The 24,570-nt window shown below is 35.5% G+C and overlaps 1 protein-coding gene across 2 annotated transcripts; it reads left to right on the top strand.

The window, feature by feature from the left end:
• Nucleotides 1-84: 84 nt before the first annotated feature.
• Nucleotides 85-22,582, top strand: LOC110453210 (protein RFT1 homolog). Of its 2 annotated transcripts, XM_021502065.1 has the most exons (13): nucleotides 85-437; nucleotides 4,326-4,411; nucleotides 7,332-7,448; nucleotides 7,632-7,821; nucleotides 8,510-8,611; nucleotides 9,276-9,407; nucleotides 9,983-10,061; nucleotides 11,467-11,517; nucleotides 15,521-15,651; nucleotides 16,991-17,241; nucleotides 17,555-17,683; nucleotides 18,096-18,216; nucleotides 20,812-22,582. In XM_021502065.1, exons 1-13 carry the CDS (start codon nucleotides 375-377, stop codon nucleotides 20,983-20,985), a joined length of 1,626 nt encoding a protein of 541 aa, XP_021357740.1. In that variant the 5' UTR covers nucleotides 85-374; the 3' UTR covers nucleotides 20,986-22,582. The 2 variants fall into 2 exon arrangements, with proteins under 2 accessions (XP_021357740.1, XP_021357741.1); XM_021502066.1 differs by lacking the exons at nucleotides 85-437; nucleotides 4,326-4,411 and adding an exon at nucleotides 4,604-5,305.
• Nucleotides 22,583-24,570: the final 1,988 nt, after the last annotated feature.

Genomic DNA, 24,570 nt, shown 5'->3' with positions numbered 1-24,570 from the left:
CACAATGTTTATTAAACAAAATCTAGATCTTAAAAAAGCTTGAATCCAAAATCACTCGGAATTCCTCCTATTTCTACATAAGTTTATCGTTTGTAAGTTAGGAGCTCTAAGTTAGTTTACGTTTCGTCAGCCTGACACGCGTGCATCCTTATCTCAACGTAGTGTTAGACAAATGCCAGACACGGTAATTCAACCGCTCTCCCTAATGGTCCAACATTCCTGTAGTGCAGATATAGATACACGATCGAACGTGGGTTCCACGACGATATCATTCTGACCGAGTCTGACTCTGAGGCCGTAGCATCAAAACCAGAGGCAGAGATCGTCTGCTTCAACACTGTCAGCAAGCACTGTGTGGTCAAGACAACAATACGATGAAAGGACCAGAATTGTTGGCAGGAGCCGCCAAGGCAGCCACATACAATGTGTTTTTACAGGTAAAACTATTGAAAAGCTGACTATGCCTTCTGCAACTGTACTACCAATATACATGTACTGTATTATATGAGACGTTTTGAGTTAAGTTATTCGTGAGGGAATGAGTGTATGAAACCTAACATCCGGAAAAAAGATAGACCTGGTCTCAAAATACTGGAAAACAATGATCGTACATATATCTGTAGTACCATAGTTGATAATTGAGTTCTGCAATAACATAATCAAATGCAGTGAAGCAGACACAATTAGTCAACTGTGTTCAATTTTCGAGCAAGGTATTTGAAAGGGGAACTGGGTCATATCCCAAAAAATGAAGCCTGGCAGTGTTTTTGGGGCATTTTGCAATTGTCTTCCACATAATAACTGAAACAGTGAAATTCTGAGTGTAGTAATTTAAACAAGTCAATTGCTGTGAGCTCATCATGCACATTGTCATGAACATCCATTGATAGGGTTTATAAAGATCTACAAAGTCAAAGAGCATAATGATCACCAATCTGTGAATGTAAATCCCTGATTTAACATTATTAATTAGTACTGAAGATGCTACCTCCTGTCCCAACCCCACCAAACTAACATGTTCATATTCATACTAGATATATATATACACACATACAATACAGACAGTTATCAACTATCTGTATAGTTTGTTGTGGTCAAGCCTTCACTACAGAGCTTTGTCCTGAGGGCATCTTCCTGATTCTGCTATGTACAACAGGATATATATGTACATGTTTAACCCACCTCTTTTGTATCTTTCCCTCTTGTCATGAGCACATGTACAAGAAGGTATTTATTTTATACCTTTTGCATCGCCCCTTGGTGTTTTTTGCAGTGCGACTGTCGTTCCTGGTTTGAGAAATGTTGTCTTAGAGTTATTTCATATATGAACTTTCCTTATTATTCCCCACAAAACAATGGTGAAACTGATAATGTTTACAACATATATATATATAGTGCATACAATGTAAAATCTCTGTATCGACCAGATGCAGTCTTTCTAGATCTATTACACATTTCTTAATACATGTAATTTTTGTTTTGTATAACTGATTCAATTACGATTGTTGAGTGTGATGCTCAAAAGGGCCCTTATTTGAAAATAAAGTACATTTGGTTTGATTTGTTTATAAGCCCACCATCACCTGGTGGGCTGTTCAAATCACCTTTCATCCATGGTCTGTCATCTGTTTCCTGTTAATTGCCCTCAAACAATCCTTGTTATCACTATTTCTCAAGAAGAGCTGAAAAGATCTTTCTTAAATCAAAATTCAGGTTCCCAATTAACGTTGGTCCTGTAGTTCTGCACAAATTCATTGCGAAACTGATCTGAAGAATAATTAGATGGCCTTTGGATGGCCATTTTTGATTTTGTCAATTCAAATTGTATCACATACGTATACTTTTTCACAGGAGTACTAGACACTGGACAGATCTTTCTCAAATTTTAGATGTAAGTTCCCCTCAGTCAGCTTGATGGTTGCCAGGTGGCTATTTTGGATTCTGATAGTAGTTTTTGGGTCTTTCTCAGATTTCATGTAGTTTCTCCTATATTCTTAGTCTTACTTGTGCATGTTTCCTTTTAAGACTGATCAAAGTACCTATCTAGGCTCCTCATGACTTGGTTCTTAGTTATACATGCTTCATTTCAGCTTTTAGGGGAAAAAACATGGCCTCCAAACAGACATCTTGAACTTAATTACCAGTTCATTCTCAAATTTTGTAAGTAGGTTCTTTCTGTTTCATATGTTACTTGAGCTTAAACCACTTGATCTGAAGAAAAATATGGCTGCAAGAAAACAGAAACTCTTTGTTCATTTTTTACACATTACTTAACTCTTTATATAAGAAGGCCAAATGCCAACCTAACTTTTGAGAGAACAAGGCACAGTTGTATAAAGTTACCACAAGATACTTTTACTGCTGACAAGACTTTCAATCAAACAGATAAGGGAAATGGAGTGAAAAAATCCAACTTGCATAGAACTGATGAAGATCTATGATGGTGGGCATTTGGGGAAGGGCAGGGCATCACACATGTGTTCAGAATGTAGGCAGGGTATGTCACCCTGCTATTTTTTGCTGACAGAAACACTGATTATAGTTTACCCTGTGGGTACACTGAAGAAACGAAAAACAGATTTGCTGCCCTCATTGCAGCATGCAGCACCTCTCTTACCAAGCTCCTGTCCTTGGCACCCACCTGACTCTGTTACAAGGATATTTTTTTGTGGTACATGTATCACTTTTATAACTTTCACAGGAGTCAAATGTGTTAAATAATTGAGAATTATCCTTTTAAGAATTGTGAATCCTTATTTAAGAGGGATACTTTTTGGTCAATAGCTTGTTTGAATACCGTAAATGATTATCAACATTGCACAAACAACTATCCTTAATCAGTAATCACTTTCAAAGTCAAGGTGTCAAATCACTTAACTATTTCTAACAATTAACTGTTGAAGAACCATGATGTACAGAATGATGGTATTTAATTGTATCTTGCTGATGTGAGTTATCAACTTTGTTCAAATTAACAACACCCGAGGTCACAGGGTTCAATTATATTAAAATTTCAAAAAGCTTCTGTGTGCAGAACCTTCATTCTGTCACTCTGTAGCTTGCTGAGATGAATAATCTTGAAGTGCTTTTTACTTAATTTTAATAACTTTGACCTGCTTTCAAGGTCACCTTTGTCATATAATTTGCCGCGTAATTTGTGCACCTATGTAATTTGCGCAGGTACTTTTTGAGGCTGAAAATCTGAAAAAACACTTCTACTCGAATATTTTGTGCACCAAAAAAAATATCTGAAAAAATAGTTAGGTATTAAAATTTTAAAGGGGCTGGTCGGGGAAAAGTTGTCATATTTGCTAAAATGGCATAAACATGTTCAAAATACCTTCTTATGAAATAATACCGATTCCAATTTTGCTGAAATTCACTCCCTAGGGTAAATATTACAATTATATTAAAGAAATCCTAAATCGTCACCTGACAGTTTAAAACTCTCAATTGACCCAGATCAGTGATGTAATTTTACTGCATCCGCGTCATCAACAAGACCAAATGTAAACATTGCGGCGAAAGAAATAGATGCATGCAAAAGTCATGACAGGCACGAGGAATCAATATCGTTATATATAACAAGAACATATAGGTAGGAATACTACACTTGCATCATACATGACCTTTGAAAGCAATTATTTACATATAGTATTGCTGTCTTGTCCGCTAGTTGAGCCCGACATGGCTGATAGACGGCGTGCTATTGTTGTTATCTTCACTGCCTCACTTTCGAAACAACCACGTGACATATAAATAGATCTGCGCTAAATTTAAGCGGGGCTTCCCCGAGATTTCAGTGGTCAAAACTGGACATAGCAAGTAGAACTCGACCATCATATTGCCGTGGTATAACTTTTGGAAGGCCAGAGAACGCATTTAGACCCATTTATTTTGTATTGTTTTCCCGACCAAATTCTGCTCAAGAATCTGTGATCTGTGATACAAATTTATCATAATATATATTTTAATCTATTGCTTGCTAGGATTAAATTATATCGGATATATTTCTACAAATTACTTTTGGATCCCAAGTTGGGACCATTGTCTGAATCACAGAATTAGATTAAATGTTATCTTAGTCTGTATCTGAACATCTAAATAATGTTTTGGACTCTTAAAAGCACAAAATTCACAGTAGCAATATTTAAATTCTTAATGCTATTACATGTACATGTGTAAATGAATGACCAGAGAGTGATATAGGCCCTTTGCGCCTCCTGTTTTTCATCTCGCAAACATCGGAAATGGTAACATCAATTAAGGACCAGATAATTACAGTATCCTGATCAGCAGAGAACTCATTTATTTTTCCATTTCAGCTGTCTATCAGAATGATGACCTTCGTGCTGAATGCTGTGGTGTTGAGGTACATTTCCAAGGACTTGCTGGGTGTAGTCAATGTCAGGTTTGTACATTAATTTTGCATTTAATTATATGAACTGCAGTCTAAATAATGATAATGAAATAAAGAGTTTTATTTTAATTCATGTTAATGTTTTCATCAGAGCGGTTAACTACATTTTTACAGAGCATAGAAAAACAATATGGATAAACCCATGACTCATAAGTAACTGGACCTCTGGTTGTTGTTGTTGAATGTCGATCGGAAGCTTGGGCTTGTGAAGACGTCTAAATATCCTCTTCTGACTTGATACGTTGCTAGCAGAAATTATAACCTGCCATCTGGATCAGCATATGAGAAAATTAATTGTTCTGAAGTTGCACCTTCTGTGAACGCATTTGTCCCTGGTTAACAATTAGGACAGTAATTCTGTTTGTTACGACACCATTTGGCTATATGTAATAATGGACATGCTGTTCGGCTGCATTAGGTGTTCATGTGTCGATGTTATAGAACCCAGTATACATGTTACTTGATACTCTACCTAAACGTTGAGTAGTGAAGTATTATGTGACAGGAAGTGTTATAAGAACCTCAAGACAGAAAACTGCAAATATAATTGTTAGATATATTAAAAAGATCTGATAACTTTGTTTCTTATTACCCTCTTATACATTGGATAATAAAGTCTTTCTCCTTTAGGAGAGATGAAAGAATATGATCCAAATTGGGTTTGGAGCACCATAATGTGTCGAGGGAATTCACTGTTTTATAAATAGAGTAGGGGGAGGAGAAGGGTTCAACCTGGAGGCAGATCAAGAGGGGCAGTGCGAAATAGGGAAAATGGAGTAAGGGCAAGAGATTCAACTTTAAATCTTCAATGGTGTTTTTGCTTTGAAACTGCCTTTTCCATAACAGTTGCTCTACAACTATGTTTGGTTTTGTAATATCAAAAGGGTAAGAAGATCATATTGTGTACAAGATTAAGTGAAATTAACCTCTGGTGCTAGAAGGTATCCTTAGGGTCCCAAGTTAAGGATTTATTTGTACAGTTGTACTACATGTACATACATAATCCTCGCCATAGTATATATACATAAGTAATAGACATAAAGAGATAAATTACAACATGCCCTAAGATTGACTCTAGGGTCCAGCTCTGTCTTGAGGACTTAGTTCCTGGATCATAAAATGAAAACAGTTCAGATTTCTTCTCTTTTCCCACAGTGTTGCTATGCATGAAAAGACAAATGCATGATTCCTGCTTCTGGGATTGGCCTTGGGATCTAACCCTACCACTGGGGACTAGTACCCGAGTCATTACACTTTGACTTTACCACTTGATTATATTTTAATTGAATTTACCTTAAACTTTTAAAGCATCCTTGAGGCCAAGAAACCTATGATATATAAAGGAGAAGTGTTTCCCCTTTGGAACTGAGAAGCAAAATTCATAGTGTAGATATATTTATTATATTGTGGTATTACTATTAATGAGAACACTTTGCAGTGATTACTTGATATCCAGGAAGCAGTACAGGCCTCTGGACCTCTCTTGTTATATATAGCATCCGTGAACATTTGGGTTGCAACAATTTCTTTTGTAAAACTTGTTGTGTTTCTTTATCAAATCTAGGGAAAAAATATCTACCGTAAATCACAAAACTGGAAACGAACCAGGCAAGAGAAACATTGGAATCACTTCCTAAGTTCTTTACTGCTGTCAGTGGTTTCAATGCACAGCATTGTGTGTAACATGTACAAGATTTCACTTGACATATACAGTGAGTATTGCAAATAATTTCCCAGTAGACTGTGACTGCCCGGCCATGGTAAATTGTATCATTAAGTCCTTAAAATTGTTCTCACTTTCCATTATATATCACTTATTTACATACCACACCTCCTGTGACAATTATGTAACTCATTCAAACAATTATTTATTCTGGCACTCATTTTCACATTCACAATTTCCCGTCCGGACTGATGTTAAATAGTCATCATTATCAATATCATAGTTGTAGTAAATAATGACATAATTCTGCATTGAAAGAAATGTCGCCCTCCAGTCGATATCATTCATGATAAAAAACAGGTTTATCTAACTGGGAACTGTGATGGTTATCAGGTAACATGCACCTGCCATAAATTAGTCAAAGATGTTTAAATTAAAAAAAGAAGTGTCCAGGTGTGTATAATAATTAGGACAAGGTGACCCATTTTCATTTTTGTTGTTTTTTAAATCAAATATTTGACTGTTGACTTCCTTTTCAACAATATATCAATGATTTTTTAAAATTAATCTGAAATAGATAAATAAAATGTAAATAACCCTATTTTAACATCATGTACGTACACTTTTAACACCAGACATACTCTCTGTCAGGTTTTTATTACAATGCCAAAAATGCATTAGGGAAACCTCTGTGCCATCTGAAGAATCACAACTAGAGATAGTCCTACCAGGCATCAGTAATTTCATTTTAGCCATCACTAGGTATCAAACCGAAAAAATGTTTGGAGAGTGAGTGGCCTGAAGCTCAGGCTTTCTTGCACAAAGACAAGTAGTATTGACTGGGACTTGATGATCACTGCTATACTGTGGTGTCCATTAAAATATACTTATTTTTGGTAAAAATATAAGGTTACATGCAATTTATAAACTGATGAAAACCTGTTGTTATTGCAACAGACATCTTATTTAATCCCTCTTCAGAATTGTTAGCTTTTTTCTGGGTCTTCTGCTTAGAAAAATACTAAAATTGGTCTGCTGCCATTGTAACACTTGGTATCTATCTTTTCTTTCCTACTTACTTTTTTATATCAACTGTTCAGCTGTTCCTTGGGTACCTGTCTTTATATGACCATAGATGTTGCAAAGATGTTTAAACCCCAAACAAAACAAACGCCTTCCACAGAGGTGGTTTGAGCCATTTTATCTCCAGGGAGATGTTTCACACTGTTTATTTTCCTTGTGTTACAGACTGACCCTACTGTACAGTACAGCACTGTTTATCTCAACAGAGGCCTTCGACCAGGCCTGCCTCAGTAAGATTGAAGGGAAAAATTGGACACAGGTGGTCAACCTCATGTGGTGCTCGTAAGTATTCTGATATACATTATGACATAATATGTAAATACTTACATAATTTATGTAAGTAATTATATATCATTAATGCAATTTTGAAATCTGATCTTAGAAAGCAATTTTAATCATGCACTCACAGTTCAGGATTCAACTAAAATGGATCAGTTCTCTCATGAATATTATTTCATATTACAGATGGCCTGTCAGTGTTCTTTGCTGTGGGTTATTGAGCTTTGTGTGGCTGTTTGTACTGAAACTCCCTGATGAAGAGGTTGTGCCCCATTATGGCTGGGGTGTAGTTAGCTTTGCCTTGGCAACCATCATCACGGTCTTGGCACGCCCACATTTCATTGTTGGCCAGGCACATTTATTTGTCAAACTCCGGGTAAGATCAAATTCTCTCTTGTCAAATTCATGGTTAATTTTGTATTCGACAAACTAAAGAAATTGTCAAATTTTCTTTTGTGTGATTAAAGATAATGCCAAAACGTTACTTATCTCACTGAAATTAGGGCCAAATTTTCATTTGTCATTAAACTGAACATTACATCAAAAGTAATAACATAAGCTTCAACTCTCCATCTTCAAAGTCAAGGTTTTCTTGAGAATTGAGGTAAGATTTTGATATTTTCTAAATAATCACAATGCATAGGTCAAGTTCCAGGATATGATTGTACGTGTAATCCACAAAAAATACAAATTACAAAAATTGCTTATGAATACAACTTTAGCATTTCCTAAATTTTGATTGGCTGATAGTACTGTAACATTTCTGTGCATCAATGATAATTCTTAAATGACAGTTATTACACATGTCATTAGGGTGCTCAAAATGCATGAAAATAAAGCTTTTGTGTTGAGCAGCTGTCTTTAATTAGGGATAAAACTCAATTTAGCTAAAACACATATGTATCATAGGAATATTTTCATGAGAGAAGTAGGTTTGTTACTATTTGCCTTAATATATTTTTGTAATAAAACTTGTAATGTAAAATGAAACGTAAAAACAAAAAGGTATTTCAGAAGAACAAGATCTACCTGACCATTTACTAATTACATGTTTGTGATTGCAGGTGTTGTCAGTGGGACTGTCTGAACTAACCAAGTGTCTTACTATCGTGTTCCTGGTGATCTACTTCCCAAATCTGGGCCTCATCTCCTTCTCAATAGGACAGGTAATACACCCTGACACATATTAACACAGTTAACGTTATACACAGTCATAGTAAAACACATCGTCGGATACCCATGGCTGAGTTTGCTCGTTTAATTTTACAACAATTATGAAACAAGTTTTTACAATTTCTATTAATCACTATTGTTGGCCCAGACGTTATCGTGCACAGGGTCTTAATGTGAGAGGAAACTCAGAGTACCCACATCTGATCGGGAAATGGAACTGCGGCCGCCTCTATGAAAGGCAAGTGCGCTATCCACAGCGCCACTGAACCACCCTTCAGTCTACAGTCACAGCGTGTGCAATGTCACAGAATTACACAAAATCACAGATAATACACATAGTATAAATATTGTGGAATATTTCCTACTTCAGATTAGTTGAGTCAGGTTAGTGATCATTATTCATGCCATGTATTGTTCCCTATTGTATGTTAACAGTAATGTTTAATTTGGTAAACATTTACTAGCTTATAGATCAACACAATTTAAAATTCAAAATTTATTGTTAAAAAAAATGGCTTCACTAGTACTTCCAATCACAAAGTTTTTTGTACAGACATCCTTTTGTTTCCCATTGAAATACTGTATCAGGGAATGTACAAGATTGATAAATGCCATGTAGATTGATACTATAATAGGGATATGGTATGTTTGTTACAGGTGGTCCATGGAATAACTTACACTCTGTTTTATTACTTGACCTTCTACTGGTACCTAAACGACAAGTCAAAACCCAAAGACTTTGTGTTCCAGAGACCTAGAGATTTCTTTCCACAGAAACCGAAAGACAAGGTAAGAAAGTCACTACCAGATACTTTACTGAAGATTGATACATCCTGTATACTATAGACTAGTGTTGTCCTTTCATTGATTCATAAGTGAAAGTAGATTCTCTTCCCATTTTTTTTTTTTGACAGAAAATGTCATTTAAAAAAACTGACTCATAATGTAAAATTTACATTAAGTCGACTACTGAGTCAATTATTAATTGATCATTGATGTTCAGGTTAGATTTTCACTTGCCAACCGTTTAATAACACTAACTATAGATTGGGTGCTTATGAACCATACATTTTGCCTGATGTATGATATCTTACATAAGCAACATCTGGAGTGTTGTTAACCATTAAGGTAGGTGGGTGACTGTGTGTGTATTCGAGACACTTTGATTAGTTTCTAGATTCAATCCTTGAATATTGTTAGGTCCAATATGTGTCAATTCAGATCTGCAAGTATTGTTTTTTATGTTTCAAATATGCTAAAAAAGGTCATTTATTTTAATCAGTGATACATGTAGTAAAAATGTTAATGTGTAAATGTTAAGATACACTGCTGAAATTGCTAAAATGTAACTATTGTGTTCACAGAAATACCTGAATGATTACATGGTATCCCTGGCAGGAAGCTTCTATAAACAGTCTCTACTCAAACAGTTCCTCACTGAAGGTAAAGTGTCCTGTCTCTACTCAAACAGTTCATCACTGAAGGTAAAGTGTCCTGTCTCTACTCAAACAGTTCCTCACTGAAGGTAAAGTGTCCTGTCTCTACTCAAACAGTTCCTCACTGAAGGTAAAGTGTCTTGTCCCTACTCAAACAGTTCCTCACTGAAAGTAAAGTGTCATGTCTCTACTCAAACAGTTCCTCACTGAAGGTAAAGTGTCCTGTCTCTACTAAAACAGTTCCTCACTGAAGGTAAAGTGTCCTGTCTCTACTCAAACAGTTCCTCACTGAAGGTAAAGTGTCCTGTCTCTACTCAAACAGTTCCTCACTGAAGGTAAAGTGTCTTGTCTCTACTCAAACAGTTCCTCACTGAAGGTAAAGTGTCATGTCTCTACTCAAACAGTTCCTCACTGAAGGTAAAGTGTCCTGTCTCTACTCAAACAGTTCCTCACTGAAGGTAAAGTGTCCTGTCTCTACTCAAACAGTTCCTCACTGAAGGTAAAGTGTCCTGTCTCTACTCAAACAGTTCCTCACTGAAGGTAAAGTGTCTTGTCTCTACTCAAACAGTTCCTCACTGAAGGTAAAGTGTCCTGTCTCTACTCAAACAGTTCCTCACTGAAGGTAAAGTGTCCTGTCTCTACTCAAACAGTTCCTCACTGAAGGTAAAGTGTCTTGTCCCTACTCAAACAGTTCCTCACTGAAGGTAAAGTGTCATGTCCCTACTCAAACAGTTTCTCACTGAAGGTAAAGTGTCCTGTCTCTACTAAAACAGTTCCTTATTGAAGGTAAAGTGTCCTGTCTCTACTCAAACAGTTTCACATTGAAGGTAAAGTGTCCTGTCTCTACTCAAACAGTTCCTTATTGAAGGTAAAGTGTCCTGTCTCTACTCAAACAGTTCCTCGTTGAAGGTAAAGTGTCTTATCTCTACTCAAACAGTTCCCCACTGAAGGTAAAGTGTCCTGTCTCTACTCAAACATTTCCTTATTGAAGGTAAAGTGTCTTGTCTCTACTCAAACAGTTCCTCACTGAAGGTAAAGTGTCCTGTCTCTACTCAAACAGTTCCTCACTGAAGGTAAAGTGTCCTGTCTCTACTCAAACAGTTCCTCACTGAAGGTAAGGTGTCCTGTCTCTACTCAAACAGTTTCACATTGAAGGTATGGTGTCAGTCAGTCCTTTGTTTTTATATAAAAGATTTTAAAAATAATAAAGATTTTGATTTATTCAAATTAAAACTTTTGCCACACAAGATAGAAAAGTCATTTCTTTCATTTTTTCATTCTTCACGTTTTGATTTATGTGTATTCAAATATAAGAACCATGACATCAGCAGTGATATTCTCTAGCTGTGTTACAACTTATCTGTTTTATTGATATTTTCATGATTTGCATCCTGTTATTTCTTGTGTTGCAGGGGAGAAATATGTGATGACGATATTCAATGTATTCAGCTTTGGTGACCAGGGTAAGTACCTATGTTTTTATCAGCAGACGAAATTGTGATGTCCTGTACTTGAGCTTGTTTAACAGGGAGTTTTCTTTCAAAGACCATTTGGGTTACCAGATACTGTATTTACTCAAAGAAAAAAATAATCAAACAATGTCATATTTATCCCAAAGAGTGATTATGTGTGGGGTACTGAACTCCTGTTGATGTTTATATCCCTGTACCTGGGTATATCCTATATGTAATCTGAATTTAGATATCACCATAAAAAATAGATGTTTGAACCATTAGCATTATAGCAATGCAAAATGTACATATGATGTTCACAATTGTTCACAAATATATTTATGTATTAAGAGTACATCATTTACAAGCATACTTTATACTGGGAAAAAGTTGCCTAATGAAATAACGCCATTATAAGTTCCTCGTTAAAATCACTATTTGCAAAGTGTTAATTTTGCCTTTCACACTAAAAATAATATGCTAAGAAAGCTGTGTACTTATAATTGCTGTCTTGATGGATTCAACTTCATTACCCAGAAAGCAAAAGGGTTGACTGTTCAGCTGTGGTGAATATTTCCTGGTATATACTTGCACAGTGTATCGTATATGAGTATATTTAGTGGTTGTATATTCACAATTATATTACGTGGTATCACTTGTGACCATAACCTATCTTATTACATGGCTGCCTAGTAGCTAGTTTCTTTGTCTGTGAACAGCTCATAAAAGTATTTTAAATTCTACTTTTTGCCTTTAGATTTCTTAGGATTGTAAAAAAAAAATGTAAAGCAAACTGTTTACTGATTTCATGGTTGAAAAGGTTGACAGTATTACAGTAGATTTTCGCTGACGGTAATATCACTTCTAATATGTCAGATGGAAACACGATATTAACCAGAACGTGACATAATGAGAAAACATGTTTTTCTGACCATTTCAGCTGTCAAAACATGGAAATGTCGATATTTATATCTCCAAGTTATATTGTTATACAAATAAGATTGTTTCGTAAAAATATTTGTAAGAAATAATTAATTCGCTATTATTCATGTATTTCATTGAAATATGCAGCTAAAACACTGTATATGAATGAATAAAAAGAGTTAAAAAAGTTATTCAAATGGTTAAAACATAATACTTTAAATCACACAAAAATCTAGAAAATTGGGTTCTGTATTGTGAGATCCCTCATTGAAATTTACATTATTACATTGACTGTCTCCCTTTAGCATCTTTTTGATTTTATCCCCTCATTAAAGAAGTATAGGAATTTTCACCCCTAGAAAATAATTCAATCTGGTCTTCATCCTCAGTGAATAGTATTCTTGTGATGACTTTGGAACACAATGTAGGGATAATTGTGTTTCAAAGTGGGGAGTTTGGATTGGGTTTTAAGTAGGGAGATTTAAGCTGTTTTGCTGGGTCACGACTTAACATCATTTCACTAATAATTATAATTTTTTATCATAAATTTTGCAGAAAAGAACACCATGTGTTGTTTTCAATCCTCTAATAAACAATTAATAACTCAATACAACCTTTACACTGGATTGTGATTCCTTTTATTCACCTACTGATATGTCAGGGCATTGTATAATATATCAGGTTTTAGCTGTGCAATACAAGTTCCCTGGTAATGGTTATCAGACATGAATGGCACCACTGCATTATTTTGTGGTAGGGATTTCAGCATTTCAAAACAAAATTGGGTAGAATGTGTTTTAAGCGTAGATGATGTTGTAACACTGCTGGCATTTCAGGTTTTTATGGTGTGATAGATAACACTGGTCAGTTTTTCAAGGAGCTGGATGACTCGTACCAGTATTTCTTCTACCTGATCATTGACCGTAGCAGAACTGTGACCAAACAGTGTCAAGTACGACCTTGTCTCTGAAATAGTCTGGCATGGCTCCAGTAGCATGCAGCCCATCAAATAGTGACAAACATATAACATGGATTTTAAAAATACATTGAAAAAAATAACATTGTGGAAATGCAAAAGAAGTAATTATGTTTTTCAAAACCTCCACTAGGGATCAAACCTGGGACCTCTGGTTTACTAATTTCTTTAGTCGAGTCAGTAGGAAGCAGCTTTTATTTTAACAGGTTGACAGAAACTAATGATAATACCAAAAAATGACACTACTACCCTGTATGAGAAAACGCCTATTGATGACAGAACCCCCCACTTTAAAAGGCAAAAAATTGGAGTACAGAAATGAATAAATGAGAAAATGGATAGAAAGTTTTTAAAGGCTCTGGAATGTTATACTCTTTATGAATAACAAACACTTATACATAGTAGTAAAATTTCATCTTCTTAAAGTTTAGACAAGGACCAAACAAGGAAAACTTTCTCTGACATAATTATCTATGTAAGGAAATAGGCATGTTGATATATGTATAGAACATGGTATATATTGGTGTGTGATGTCAGGGCTATGCTGTATCAGAGTGAGAGTTTAAGTACAAACAAAATATTGTAATCTTTAATCAGCATGAGACCTATATATTGGTGTCTCTAGATATTGTGTAAAATGTAGCATGAAAATCTATGTCTTGTGCATACAATGTAAGTTTTTCAAGGAGCTGGATGAACTGTTTTTTCCACATGTTCATTATCATCTCTGAACAATGGATGTGGAAACTGATTTTTTGGAAATAAGTTACTGTGAAATTGAAAATGTGCAGTCTGATAAATATTATTTTACTAGAATTACAGAAGGGAAAAACGAGAAAATAAAATAAAAAAATGTAAACACCATTGAATAACAATTTCAGAAGTTTTCTGATAATAATAAAAGATAATCCACCATAACTTTATTGTTTGTGTACGTCAGTAGGAAGATTTGGAGAGATAAGTAGAAGATGTACATCACATAAACTCACCACAATAGTTGTGATCAGAAATAGTTTTTTCCTTTGTTATACACATTTTAAGTGATTGGAAATATGTCTCTTGGCCAACGTTGGATGGTATTGGATCCTAAGCATTGCCACAGAAGCCTGGGGGCAAACACATCTTCTCTGACTCAAAGTAGGGAAGATGGGCAATTAAATTATTATGAGTGGGCTTATTGACTGGCATGGATTTCAGATTAGGACAAGGAGAGACTTTATGAGCAGCAAACAAACTTTTTAAATTGAATGTTCAATGTTCAGTGGTAATCCCATTATTTGCGATGTAGCAGGTTATCTGTGTTACATTATTGAGGATGGGTCACCAGTGACTTTCAGACTCCAACGACGGGCTGTCCACCACATAATTTTCTATCGACCAGGACATGGCGGAGTACATGTAATGCTATCCCCTATACTGCAACATCTACCTGAGGAAGGTGACCTCTGTATTTCAGGGTCAGAGGTCGAAGGACAAGATCACCAGTGATCTATATTTCAGGGTCAGAGGTCAAAGATCAAGATCACCAGTGAGAGATAAAAAGATTTAATGGATGATATCCCTCCACTGTAACCTCTGATCAGCTTTAAATTTCACTTACATCAATATAAACCTTCTGACCTAAGGAAAGTGCCTGTTGTTTTTCAGGGTCAGAGGTCAATGGTGAAGTTCACATTCCCTTCTTTCCTACTTCCACAAACCTTTGCAGCACTTATGTTGCTATTATTCTTTCTGCTACAGTTGTTAAACTTCACTTCTGTCATGATTAACACATACTGTATACATGTAGCCTTTTGCTCTGTAACACATGTAAGTAACATCACTCCTTTCAGTCACAACTGCCAAACACTAGTACTCCGTTATGTACGCAAATGATATCCCTCATCTCATAATTACCTCCACACACATCATTTCCCCATTTTTTGCAGGTGTTGAAAGGTTCTGTCCCACCTGTCATGACTACTACACACTTGTACGCCTATTTTTCTGTCTGTTACAGGCAAAAATGCTGTCCCTCCTGTGATAATCACGACACACTAGTACGTTCATTTTCCTGACATCCTTCCTGTCACAAACACTATACAATACATACTCCCTTTTCTCTGTTGGTTACAGGAATTTATGATGTCATCAATAACCTGGGCTCCATGGTTCCTCGCTTTATTTTCCTGCCTCTCGAGGAAAGTGGACGGCTCTTCTTCTCCCAGTCTCTGATGCGCGGGAAATCCTGCAGAGACCAGCCTAAAGTAAGCATCTAAGCTACTGTCAACAATGCAGAGATCAAGATAAACAGCTTATTTCAAGGTCATGTAAGAAGCTAAATATAACAAGAGATCTTGCAATTAGACTAGGTCAGTATGTTGTGGGAGTTCCTTCAAAAAAACTAGGTCATCAGTTACAATATCAATTAAGATTTAAATTTTAAGTTTTCTTTTTTGAAATTCTGGTAAGAACTGGACCCTAGATAATCTACAAAGTAGGAAGTGAGTTTTAAGTTTTTTTTGGTTTTTTTGTGCATGTCATTTCTTTCCCCACTTGCCGAAGAAACATTCTTGAATATGATTAATTTGTTAAATATCATACAAGAGCGATGCATGTAGGTATTGGAGTTTGTTTCCATAGTAAGTTCTTCCTTTATGTACACAATGTACTTATACATACCTGGTATATATAATAGTTTCTTTTGCATGTCAGCTAGATTTCAAATTCTAATTTTAAATGCATGTTGCACTGAACTATTCATAACTGAGTTTATTAAAACAATTGAGTTAACTGTGAGTAAAAGGTAGTACCCTTATGGCATTGACTTTTCTACTGACATGACAGCCTAATAACTCTGTGATATCGTACATGGTGTGTAGTTTGACTCCCCCAGCGATGATACATGTAACCAGCTTGGTTTGTGCTTGTTTTGACAAATACATCATTGTTCCTCTCTTTCCCTAAACAATGTTGTCTTATTTTGATAATTTTGATTATAAAGCAGTTATCTTTGCAGTATTCAGTTTTATTATGTGAAAAAATAAAGTGAGAATGTAATGCAGACAGCTTTTTATATGTATTAAATATGTTAATGGAGTTTTTAACTTAGAGTCTTCTGTAGAATAATTCAAATTTTCATTATATAAGGAAATAATCTGTTGGCTAACAAGTATATTTCAGGGAATGATTTAAACAAGAGCAAAAACAGTACACAAATATATTTCATAATTCTATCGTGTTCTTAAAAAATAAGACAAACAGCTGGTTAATTTAAGGATGCCTGTACCACTGCCTAAAGCTGTAACTACGCATTGGAGAAATATTAAAGATGACATAAACAACAGGGCTAGGCCGAGATTCGGACCTTGAACTTCAGATTGATATACCATCACTCTAACCAATTAACTGCCTGGTCAATGGAAGTGTCATGGTCCAACTGTGCAACAGTTATATCCAAACAGAAATTAAGGAGAAGTTACTGTATGTAGAAAAAAACACAGTGCAATGGGGCAGGAATCCTTAAACTGCAGTTGAGTTTAGATACAATTTTATTACATGATGATAGTGACCATGAGTTAACTGATATTTACTGATTGGTTATAGGACTCGGTGGATTTAGCGTCGCGGGTCTTACAGAGTCTGCTCCGAGTCGTCATGCTGCTGGGCATGCTCATCCTGGTGTTTGGTTATGCCTACTCTTTCCTTGCCCTGGATTGGTACGGGGGTGAGGTCCTTTCTGCAGGCACTGGACCCACCCTCCTCCGCTGGTACTGTCTCTACGTACTCATCTTGGCCATAAATGGCATCACAGAATGCTTCTATTTTGCTGCCATGAGCCAGGAACAAATCAATCAGTGAGTTATTTTAGGGTAAAAAAAGCAGTATAAATATACATGAAATCTTTATTTTTTTACAACAGCCCGTTCCTACATAAATTCGAAAAATATAGCATTATTTTTATTAACATTGGGAAGATATTCCTTATTTTTTCTTCATTTTGGGAGAATAAAGTATTTTTTGCCACAGGGAAACAGCCTGTATTTGGCTGTAAAACTTAGAAAATAATTTTTCTGGTACCTGCATTTGTATAGACCCTATTACATCAGGCACAAATTTGAATATTAAAGGATTGCTAGGAAAGACATTCATCCTGTTTCTCAATTGTAGATACAATCAAAAGATGGTGCTGTTCTCAATAGGTTTCCTGGGTGCTTCACTGCTGTTTACTCATCAGTTTGAGAGTGTGGGTTTCATCCTGGCTAACTGTGTCAACATGTGTATAAGGATAGCCCACAGGTAAATTTCATATGCCCATTTAAAGCAAAACACAATACTAAATTAACCTATGTATATAGGATTATCTGGACTACAACTTTAGTTATATATAAGCTCTAAGCTTGTTTTCCAATCCTTCTGAAATTACATCTATATAACAATCTTGCCTGATTATTGAATAAAATACTTAAACTGCTGTTAATTTTATTGACAATGCATGAACAAATGCAGAATAAATAGACTATACAGTATTTAAGATACTCCCCATCTAGAAATTAAGGCTGACAGAAGAAAACCTTTTTCAAAGTATTGGTTCCCTATCTGAACCATTACTTTTCATGAACCTATTTAAACCACACACGTTTGGTCAACACAAACTTTATAAAATACACTCCTTAACTGATAAATATATTTTATTTTTATTTTCTTGCAGTGTTTATTTCATCCACAAGTATTTTGAAAGAACTACATACCGTCCACTACTGGGTCTTATTCCGTCTAAGTCCCTACTGCTCAGTCTGGCAGTGTCTTTGGTCATCACAGTGATATCAGAGGTATGTATCAAAACATCGTCTACAGGGTCTCTTCCCCTGCTGGTCAGTGTCACTGGTCATCACAGTGACATCAGAGGTATTTATCAATGCCTGCACTACAGGGTCTATATCTCTCCCCCTACTGGTCAGTGTCACTGGTCATCACAGTGACATTAGAGGTATGTATCAATGCCTCCACTACAGGGTCTAGATCTCTACCCCCTACTGGTCAGTGTCACTGGTCATCACAGTGACATTAGAGGTATGTATCAATGCCTCCACTACAGGGTCTAAATCACTACCACCTACTGGTCAGTGTCACTGGTCATCATATGTACAGTGACAGAGGTATGTATCAACGCCTCCACTACAGGGTCTATATCTCTCCCCCTACTGGTCAGTGTCACTGGTCATCACAGTGATATCAGAGTTATGTATCAAAACATCGTCTACAGGGTCTCTCCCCCTACTGGTCAGTGTCACTGGTCATCACAGTGACATCAGAGGTATGTATCAATATGTCCACTACAGGGTCTATATCTCTCCCCCTACTGGTCAGAGTCACTGGTCATCACAGTGATATCAGAGGTATGTATCAATGCCTCCACTACAGGGTCTAGACCTCTACCCCTACTGGTCAGTGACATTGGTCATCACAGTGACTTCAGAGGTATGTATCAATGCCTCCACTACAGGGTCTAAATCTCTACCACCTACTGGTCAGTGTCACTGGTCATCACAGTGATATCTGAGGTATGTATCAAAACATCGTCTACAGGGTCTCTCCCCTACTGATTAATGTCACTGGTCATCACAGTGACATTAGAGGTATGTATCAATGCCTCCCATACAGGGTCTAGATCTCTCCCCTACTGGTCAGTGTCATTGGTCATCACAGTGACTGCAGAGGTATGTATCAATGCCTCCACTACAGGGTCTATATCTCTACCCCTACTGGTCAGTGTCAATGGTCATCACAGCGACTTCAGAGGTATGTATTAATATGTCCACTACAGGGTCTATATCTCTACCCCTACTGGTCAGTGTCAATGGTCATCACAGTGAAATCAATGTTTTGTACATAATGATGGTATTTATGAAGAAGGTAAAAGGTACTACTGCATCAGTTATAATGGCAAAGAAGAGTTCCACTCAAGACATTTTTACTTGGATTATCTCCCTTATCTATTGAAGATGAAACAAGTAAGTTCCACTTTGAAGTTATTCAGACCTTTTGGCCCATAAACTGGATGCTGTGATTCTGAATGGCAAAATTGATAAAGTTTAGGCTTCGAAATGTAAAGGTTCTGAGTTCAAGCCTTGCTATATTTCTTGATTTTTTTTTCTTTGTTTCTATTTTCAAACAATCAAATTTCTAATTACTGTACATTTTTTAAAATGCATTGCAGCCTGTGATTTTTTTTTTTTTTTTATATTTTTTATTTTTTCAATTTTTTACATTAGTATACAATGCAGTTACAATATATATACATAACATGACATAACACAAACATATATAAAGACATACACACACTCATTCATTATCATACAAACATCCATACAATTATCAAAAAGGAAAGGTAGGATTGTTGAAAATTTGTATTACATTTTGAATTTCTAAGCTAGCTGTCAGTGTGAGCGTAATCAATATTTACATTTACTCAATACAACAAATATATTTATAAATTGATAAGTTACTTATGGTAAATCAGTCGTAATTTCAAGTTTGGGTGTTTCAAAAAAAGTTTTGCCATTTGGCCCATTCTCTTTGAAACTGGTCTAAGTAGCTTTCTCCCTTACTTCTAGCAATGTATTTTTGAGTTGTATATGTATCTTTTAGTGTATTTTTCAGGGCAATAATGCAGAGTTCGTTCCTGAGGCACCTTGCTTTGTAGATATATTGTTTTATTGTAAAGATGATCATATTATCCACTTTTCTGTTTATTCCATTCTGACGATATGTACCAAAAAGAAAAGATTTCTTATTAAATTCAAATGGAATGAACAGTGAATTCAACAAATTTTCTAAGTTAACAAGTAAAATTTGAACTTTTTCACAGTTCCATAGCGTATGCTCTATGGGTTCAATTTCTGTTTTACAAATGTTACAATAAGGGCTGTCTACTAACCCAACTTTAAATAAATACGAATTTGTTGTTAGAATATGGCGATTAACCCTAAATTGAAACCATTGCAATTTTGTATTTTTTGTTACAGAAAAAGGGAGTTTAAAAATCATTTTCCAATCACCTTCATCAAATTCAAATTGTTCATTCCATTTTTTTGTTACACTTGCAATTATATCATTTTTACTAAGCACATTATAAAAATCTTTAGTACCTTTCTGTTTTTTAGCAAATTTTTGTAATTTTCTTGGAATAAAAGGATAGTCTATTTTTGGATGGGTCAAGTTACACCGACTGCAAAGCTCCCTGCAGCCTGTGATTTTCATGGAATACACCTTTTTAAAAGGACTTTAAAAAAGTGCTGATGACTTATGGACTATTTGTGCATCTAGACCAGTACATGATATGATGATATTGATGATTTGCAGACTGTAATATGCTGACTTAGTTATATAGACAGGTACATAACAATGGTGTTTATGATTTACAGACTACCATTTGCTGTGATGCGGGGATCCTGTACAGACTGCTACATGTGGGGATTGGTGGTGTGTGCTTCCTCTCTGTGATAGGTGTTATACTTTTAACAGAGGCTGACCTGATCAGCTTTGTGAAGGAGCATTTGTTATATCACAAGTCGTCCGAACCACTCAAAGGAGAATGATACAAGCATGAACACATCTTTAATTGCTCAAACCTTGATCCTGCATTGCAGATGTGGATTATCCAGACATTTTCCTGTTAGGGCCTTCAAAAGACTGTTACCCACAACAACTAGACATCACCCTTTGTGTCAAACCAGCTGTAATCTTTCAGGTCTGAATGAAGGAAAGTGCTAAATGCCTTAACCATCATACAGGTATCTGAAGATTTTAAGCGAGAGTGAAAATGAGAATACCAAATCAAATCTCTAAGGAACTAGGTGCTTGGTTGCCATAAATAAACAAAAGGTTTAAGAAGGGACAGATTGGTCCTCTTTTCTATATAAATCGGCCATCTCACAACCCTGTTATATTGCTTGAGATGAAGGTGATCGGAATCCCCTGTACTGGTTATTGCCCTGGCTGTATTTATTTTGGTGATTTTCACAGTAAGTGGATCAAAGCATGGAATTCAACGTGGCAGGAGTTGATATGGTGCAACATAATGGTGAAATGAACACTGAATGGACGTAAAGTATAGTGTATGGTATTGTATAGGGCAGTGTTGAAAGAGGTAGAATGTGTATTTACAACTGTGAATGTCAACACTAGAGAACAGAGCAGTGCTACACTGTTAGCAAAAGTGGCCACGTTTCTCAGGGATGGTGGAATAATTCACTGGTTTATCTGCTACTTGACAAGATGTTGGACCAGAAACTTTTGAGTGTTGCCTGAAACATATTCAACATTCCTTATATTTCTAAGCGTTTTTGAACCCATTGATTTTAAACTCTATAATTAATCTGTGACAGTGAATGGTGCCTGCATGTGTTTGAGTGTGAAAGAGTACATTACTGGCCTTTGTATATACCCTTACTGACAACTACAGCTACATTCCCTTGCTCTTGAAAAGATTTCATTCGGGTTGTAATTTCTATCTTCTATAACTTCACTTTTTGGTCAATTTTACAATTATGCACTACTGGATTCAGGAGACGTCATCATGTTAAATTTTTTTTTAGTTTAATGGAAGGCTTCTCAAAAGAAATATACAATATTGTTAACACATTCAAATGTTTACCAAGGTCTGTGTTAACTCCAATTAAACTTTTAGATTAGTGATGCAGTCACAAACAAACATGTTTTAAGGGTAAAATTTGCATGTTCCAATATAATATTTGTTTATTGCAAAAAGAAGTTAGGAATGAAGCTGCAACAAGAATGAGTTCACTGGTATGGGATGTAAGCTTTGTCAGTTATAATGTATACACAGGCCACTGAGCTAGGACACTATCTGTAGGTATTGTAACAATGACTGAAGCTCTGTTTGGAGACTTGCTTTTATGAGCTTATACTCAAGAAGGAAGTCTACTTCCTTTTAATAGGTTTAGCCTTCAAACAGGCTGAATGAATGATGTTTATATGAGGTCAGTTCATAGAAGTGCATTGGTTATTTTGACTTTCGATACATATATGTAATCCAGTGTATTATTATGTATTGACATACATGGTTGTTATACATTTGGATAGATATAAAGTTGTTATTTATGTTTATATTGGATATCATTGATGTAATTTGATATGTGCAATGCTACAGAATATTCTATTGTATTTTGAAATAAAATTTAAAATTAAAAAAAAAAGTTTGTTTTTTATTGAAGAATGGATTATCTCCCTTTGACATCAGTGATGCTGTTGTACATAATTATGCATGGTTACTTGATATTAGAACAATTGAAATTATTTGGTGGCACATTATTGGGTATCAAGACAAAAGTTAGCTCTTTCGTCAAGGCCAGTTACATGTTTTTCATTAGCACAGGAATGACCTTCCATTTGTGACTTATTACTATAGATATGGAGACAGTTGTGCCTTCATTGATGGACTGTTAATTACTATAGACATCAGGGCCCAGTTGTTCAAAAGGTGATCGATTTAATGACTATTTGACAACATTTTTTAACCTTTGATAATTTTGTCAATATACGAGGTAAACATTTGTAATTTTGCATGTGATTTTACTCTTTTTAAATGTTTGCTATAAGTCATTTAATGGTTGTGTTTTAAAGATACACAAAAATTACATTTCTGCTAATCAGCTTTTGAACAGCCCAGTTTAGTTATATACTCATCACTTATTACTTCATAGGTCAGCAATGAACTTCACCAATGGCCTATTATTTTGAGATACCAAGTAACTTTAAAATCAAAGCAAAATAGTTTGTATCTATTCTAGAAAGCAGTGATCTTGAAATTTGGTCAGACCCAAGTTAAGCCTTCTAAAAGTACCTAAGGTTTTCAATTTGTGAAATTGCAATATGGAAATTCATTGGTTTCCTTTACATGTATCCAAAATGTACTTGCATGTAAAACAAAATACTGTCAATTCATTTTAAAATTTCTAAAATTTATTTTTAAAACATAATAACAAATTTATACATAACAATAATATGTACCATCAATAAAGCCATGAACTTAAAATTTACCGACAGTCATTACAAATAAACATTTATCAGTCATACTCGTATTTCATACCCAATATTTTACTCATACCCACATGGGTAAATATACAACATACCATGTACCTATAGCTTAGGATACAAACAATGTACGACACACCATGTACCCATAGCTGAGAATACAAATAATGTACAACACACTATGTACCCACAGCTTAGGATACAAACAATGTACAACATACTATGTACCCACAGCTTAGGATACAAACAATGTACAACACACTATGTACCCACAGCTTAGGATACAAACAATGTACTACATACCATGTACATATTGCTTAGGAAACAAACAATGTACAACACACAATGAACCCATAGCTTAGGATACAAACAATGTACAACACACTATGTACCCATAGCTTAGGATACTAACAATGTACAACATATCATGTACCTACAGCTTAGGATACAAACAATGTACAACACACTATGTACCCACAGCTTAGGATACAAACAATGTACAACATACCATGTACATATTGCTTAGGAAACAAACAATGTACAACACACAATGTACCCATAGCTTAGGATACAAACAATGTACAACACACCATGTACCCATAGCTTAGGATACTTACAATGTACAACATATCATGTACCTACAGCTTAGGATACAAACAATGTACAGCATACCATGTACCTATACTACAGCTTAGGATACAAGCAATGTACAACATACCATGTACTTATTGCTAAGGTTACAAACAATATACAACACACTATGTACCTACAGCTTAGGATACAAACAATGTACAACATACCATGTACCTACAGCTTAAGATACAAACAATGTACAACATACCATGTACCTATACTACAGCTTAGGATACTTACAATGTACAACATATCATGTACCTACAGCTTAGGATACAAACAATGTACAACATACCATGTACATATTGCTTAGGAAACAAACAATGTACAACACACTATGTACCCATAGCTTAGGATACAAACAATGTACAACCTACCATGTACCCATAGCTTAGGATACAAACAATGTACAACACAGTATGTACCTATACTACAGCTTAGGATACAAACAATGTACAACACAGTATGTACCTACAGCTTAGGATACAAATAAT

Source organism: Mizuhopecten yessoensis, unplaced genomic scaffold (genome assembly GCF_002113885.1).
Source record: "Mizuhopecten yessoensis strain PY_sf001 unplaced genomic scaffold, ASM211388v2 scaffold7201, whole genome shotgun sequence".
NCBI lineage: Eukaryota > Metazoa > Mollusca > Bivalvia > Pectinida > Pectinidae > Mizuhopecten > Mizuhopecten yessoensis.
Note: the sequence above shows the minus strand (reverse complement) of the source record. Positions and strands in the feature narration are given on the sequence as shown.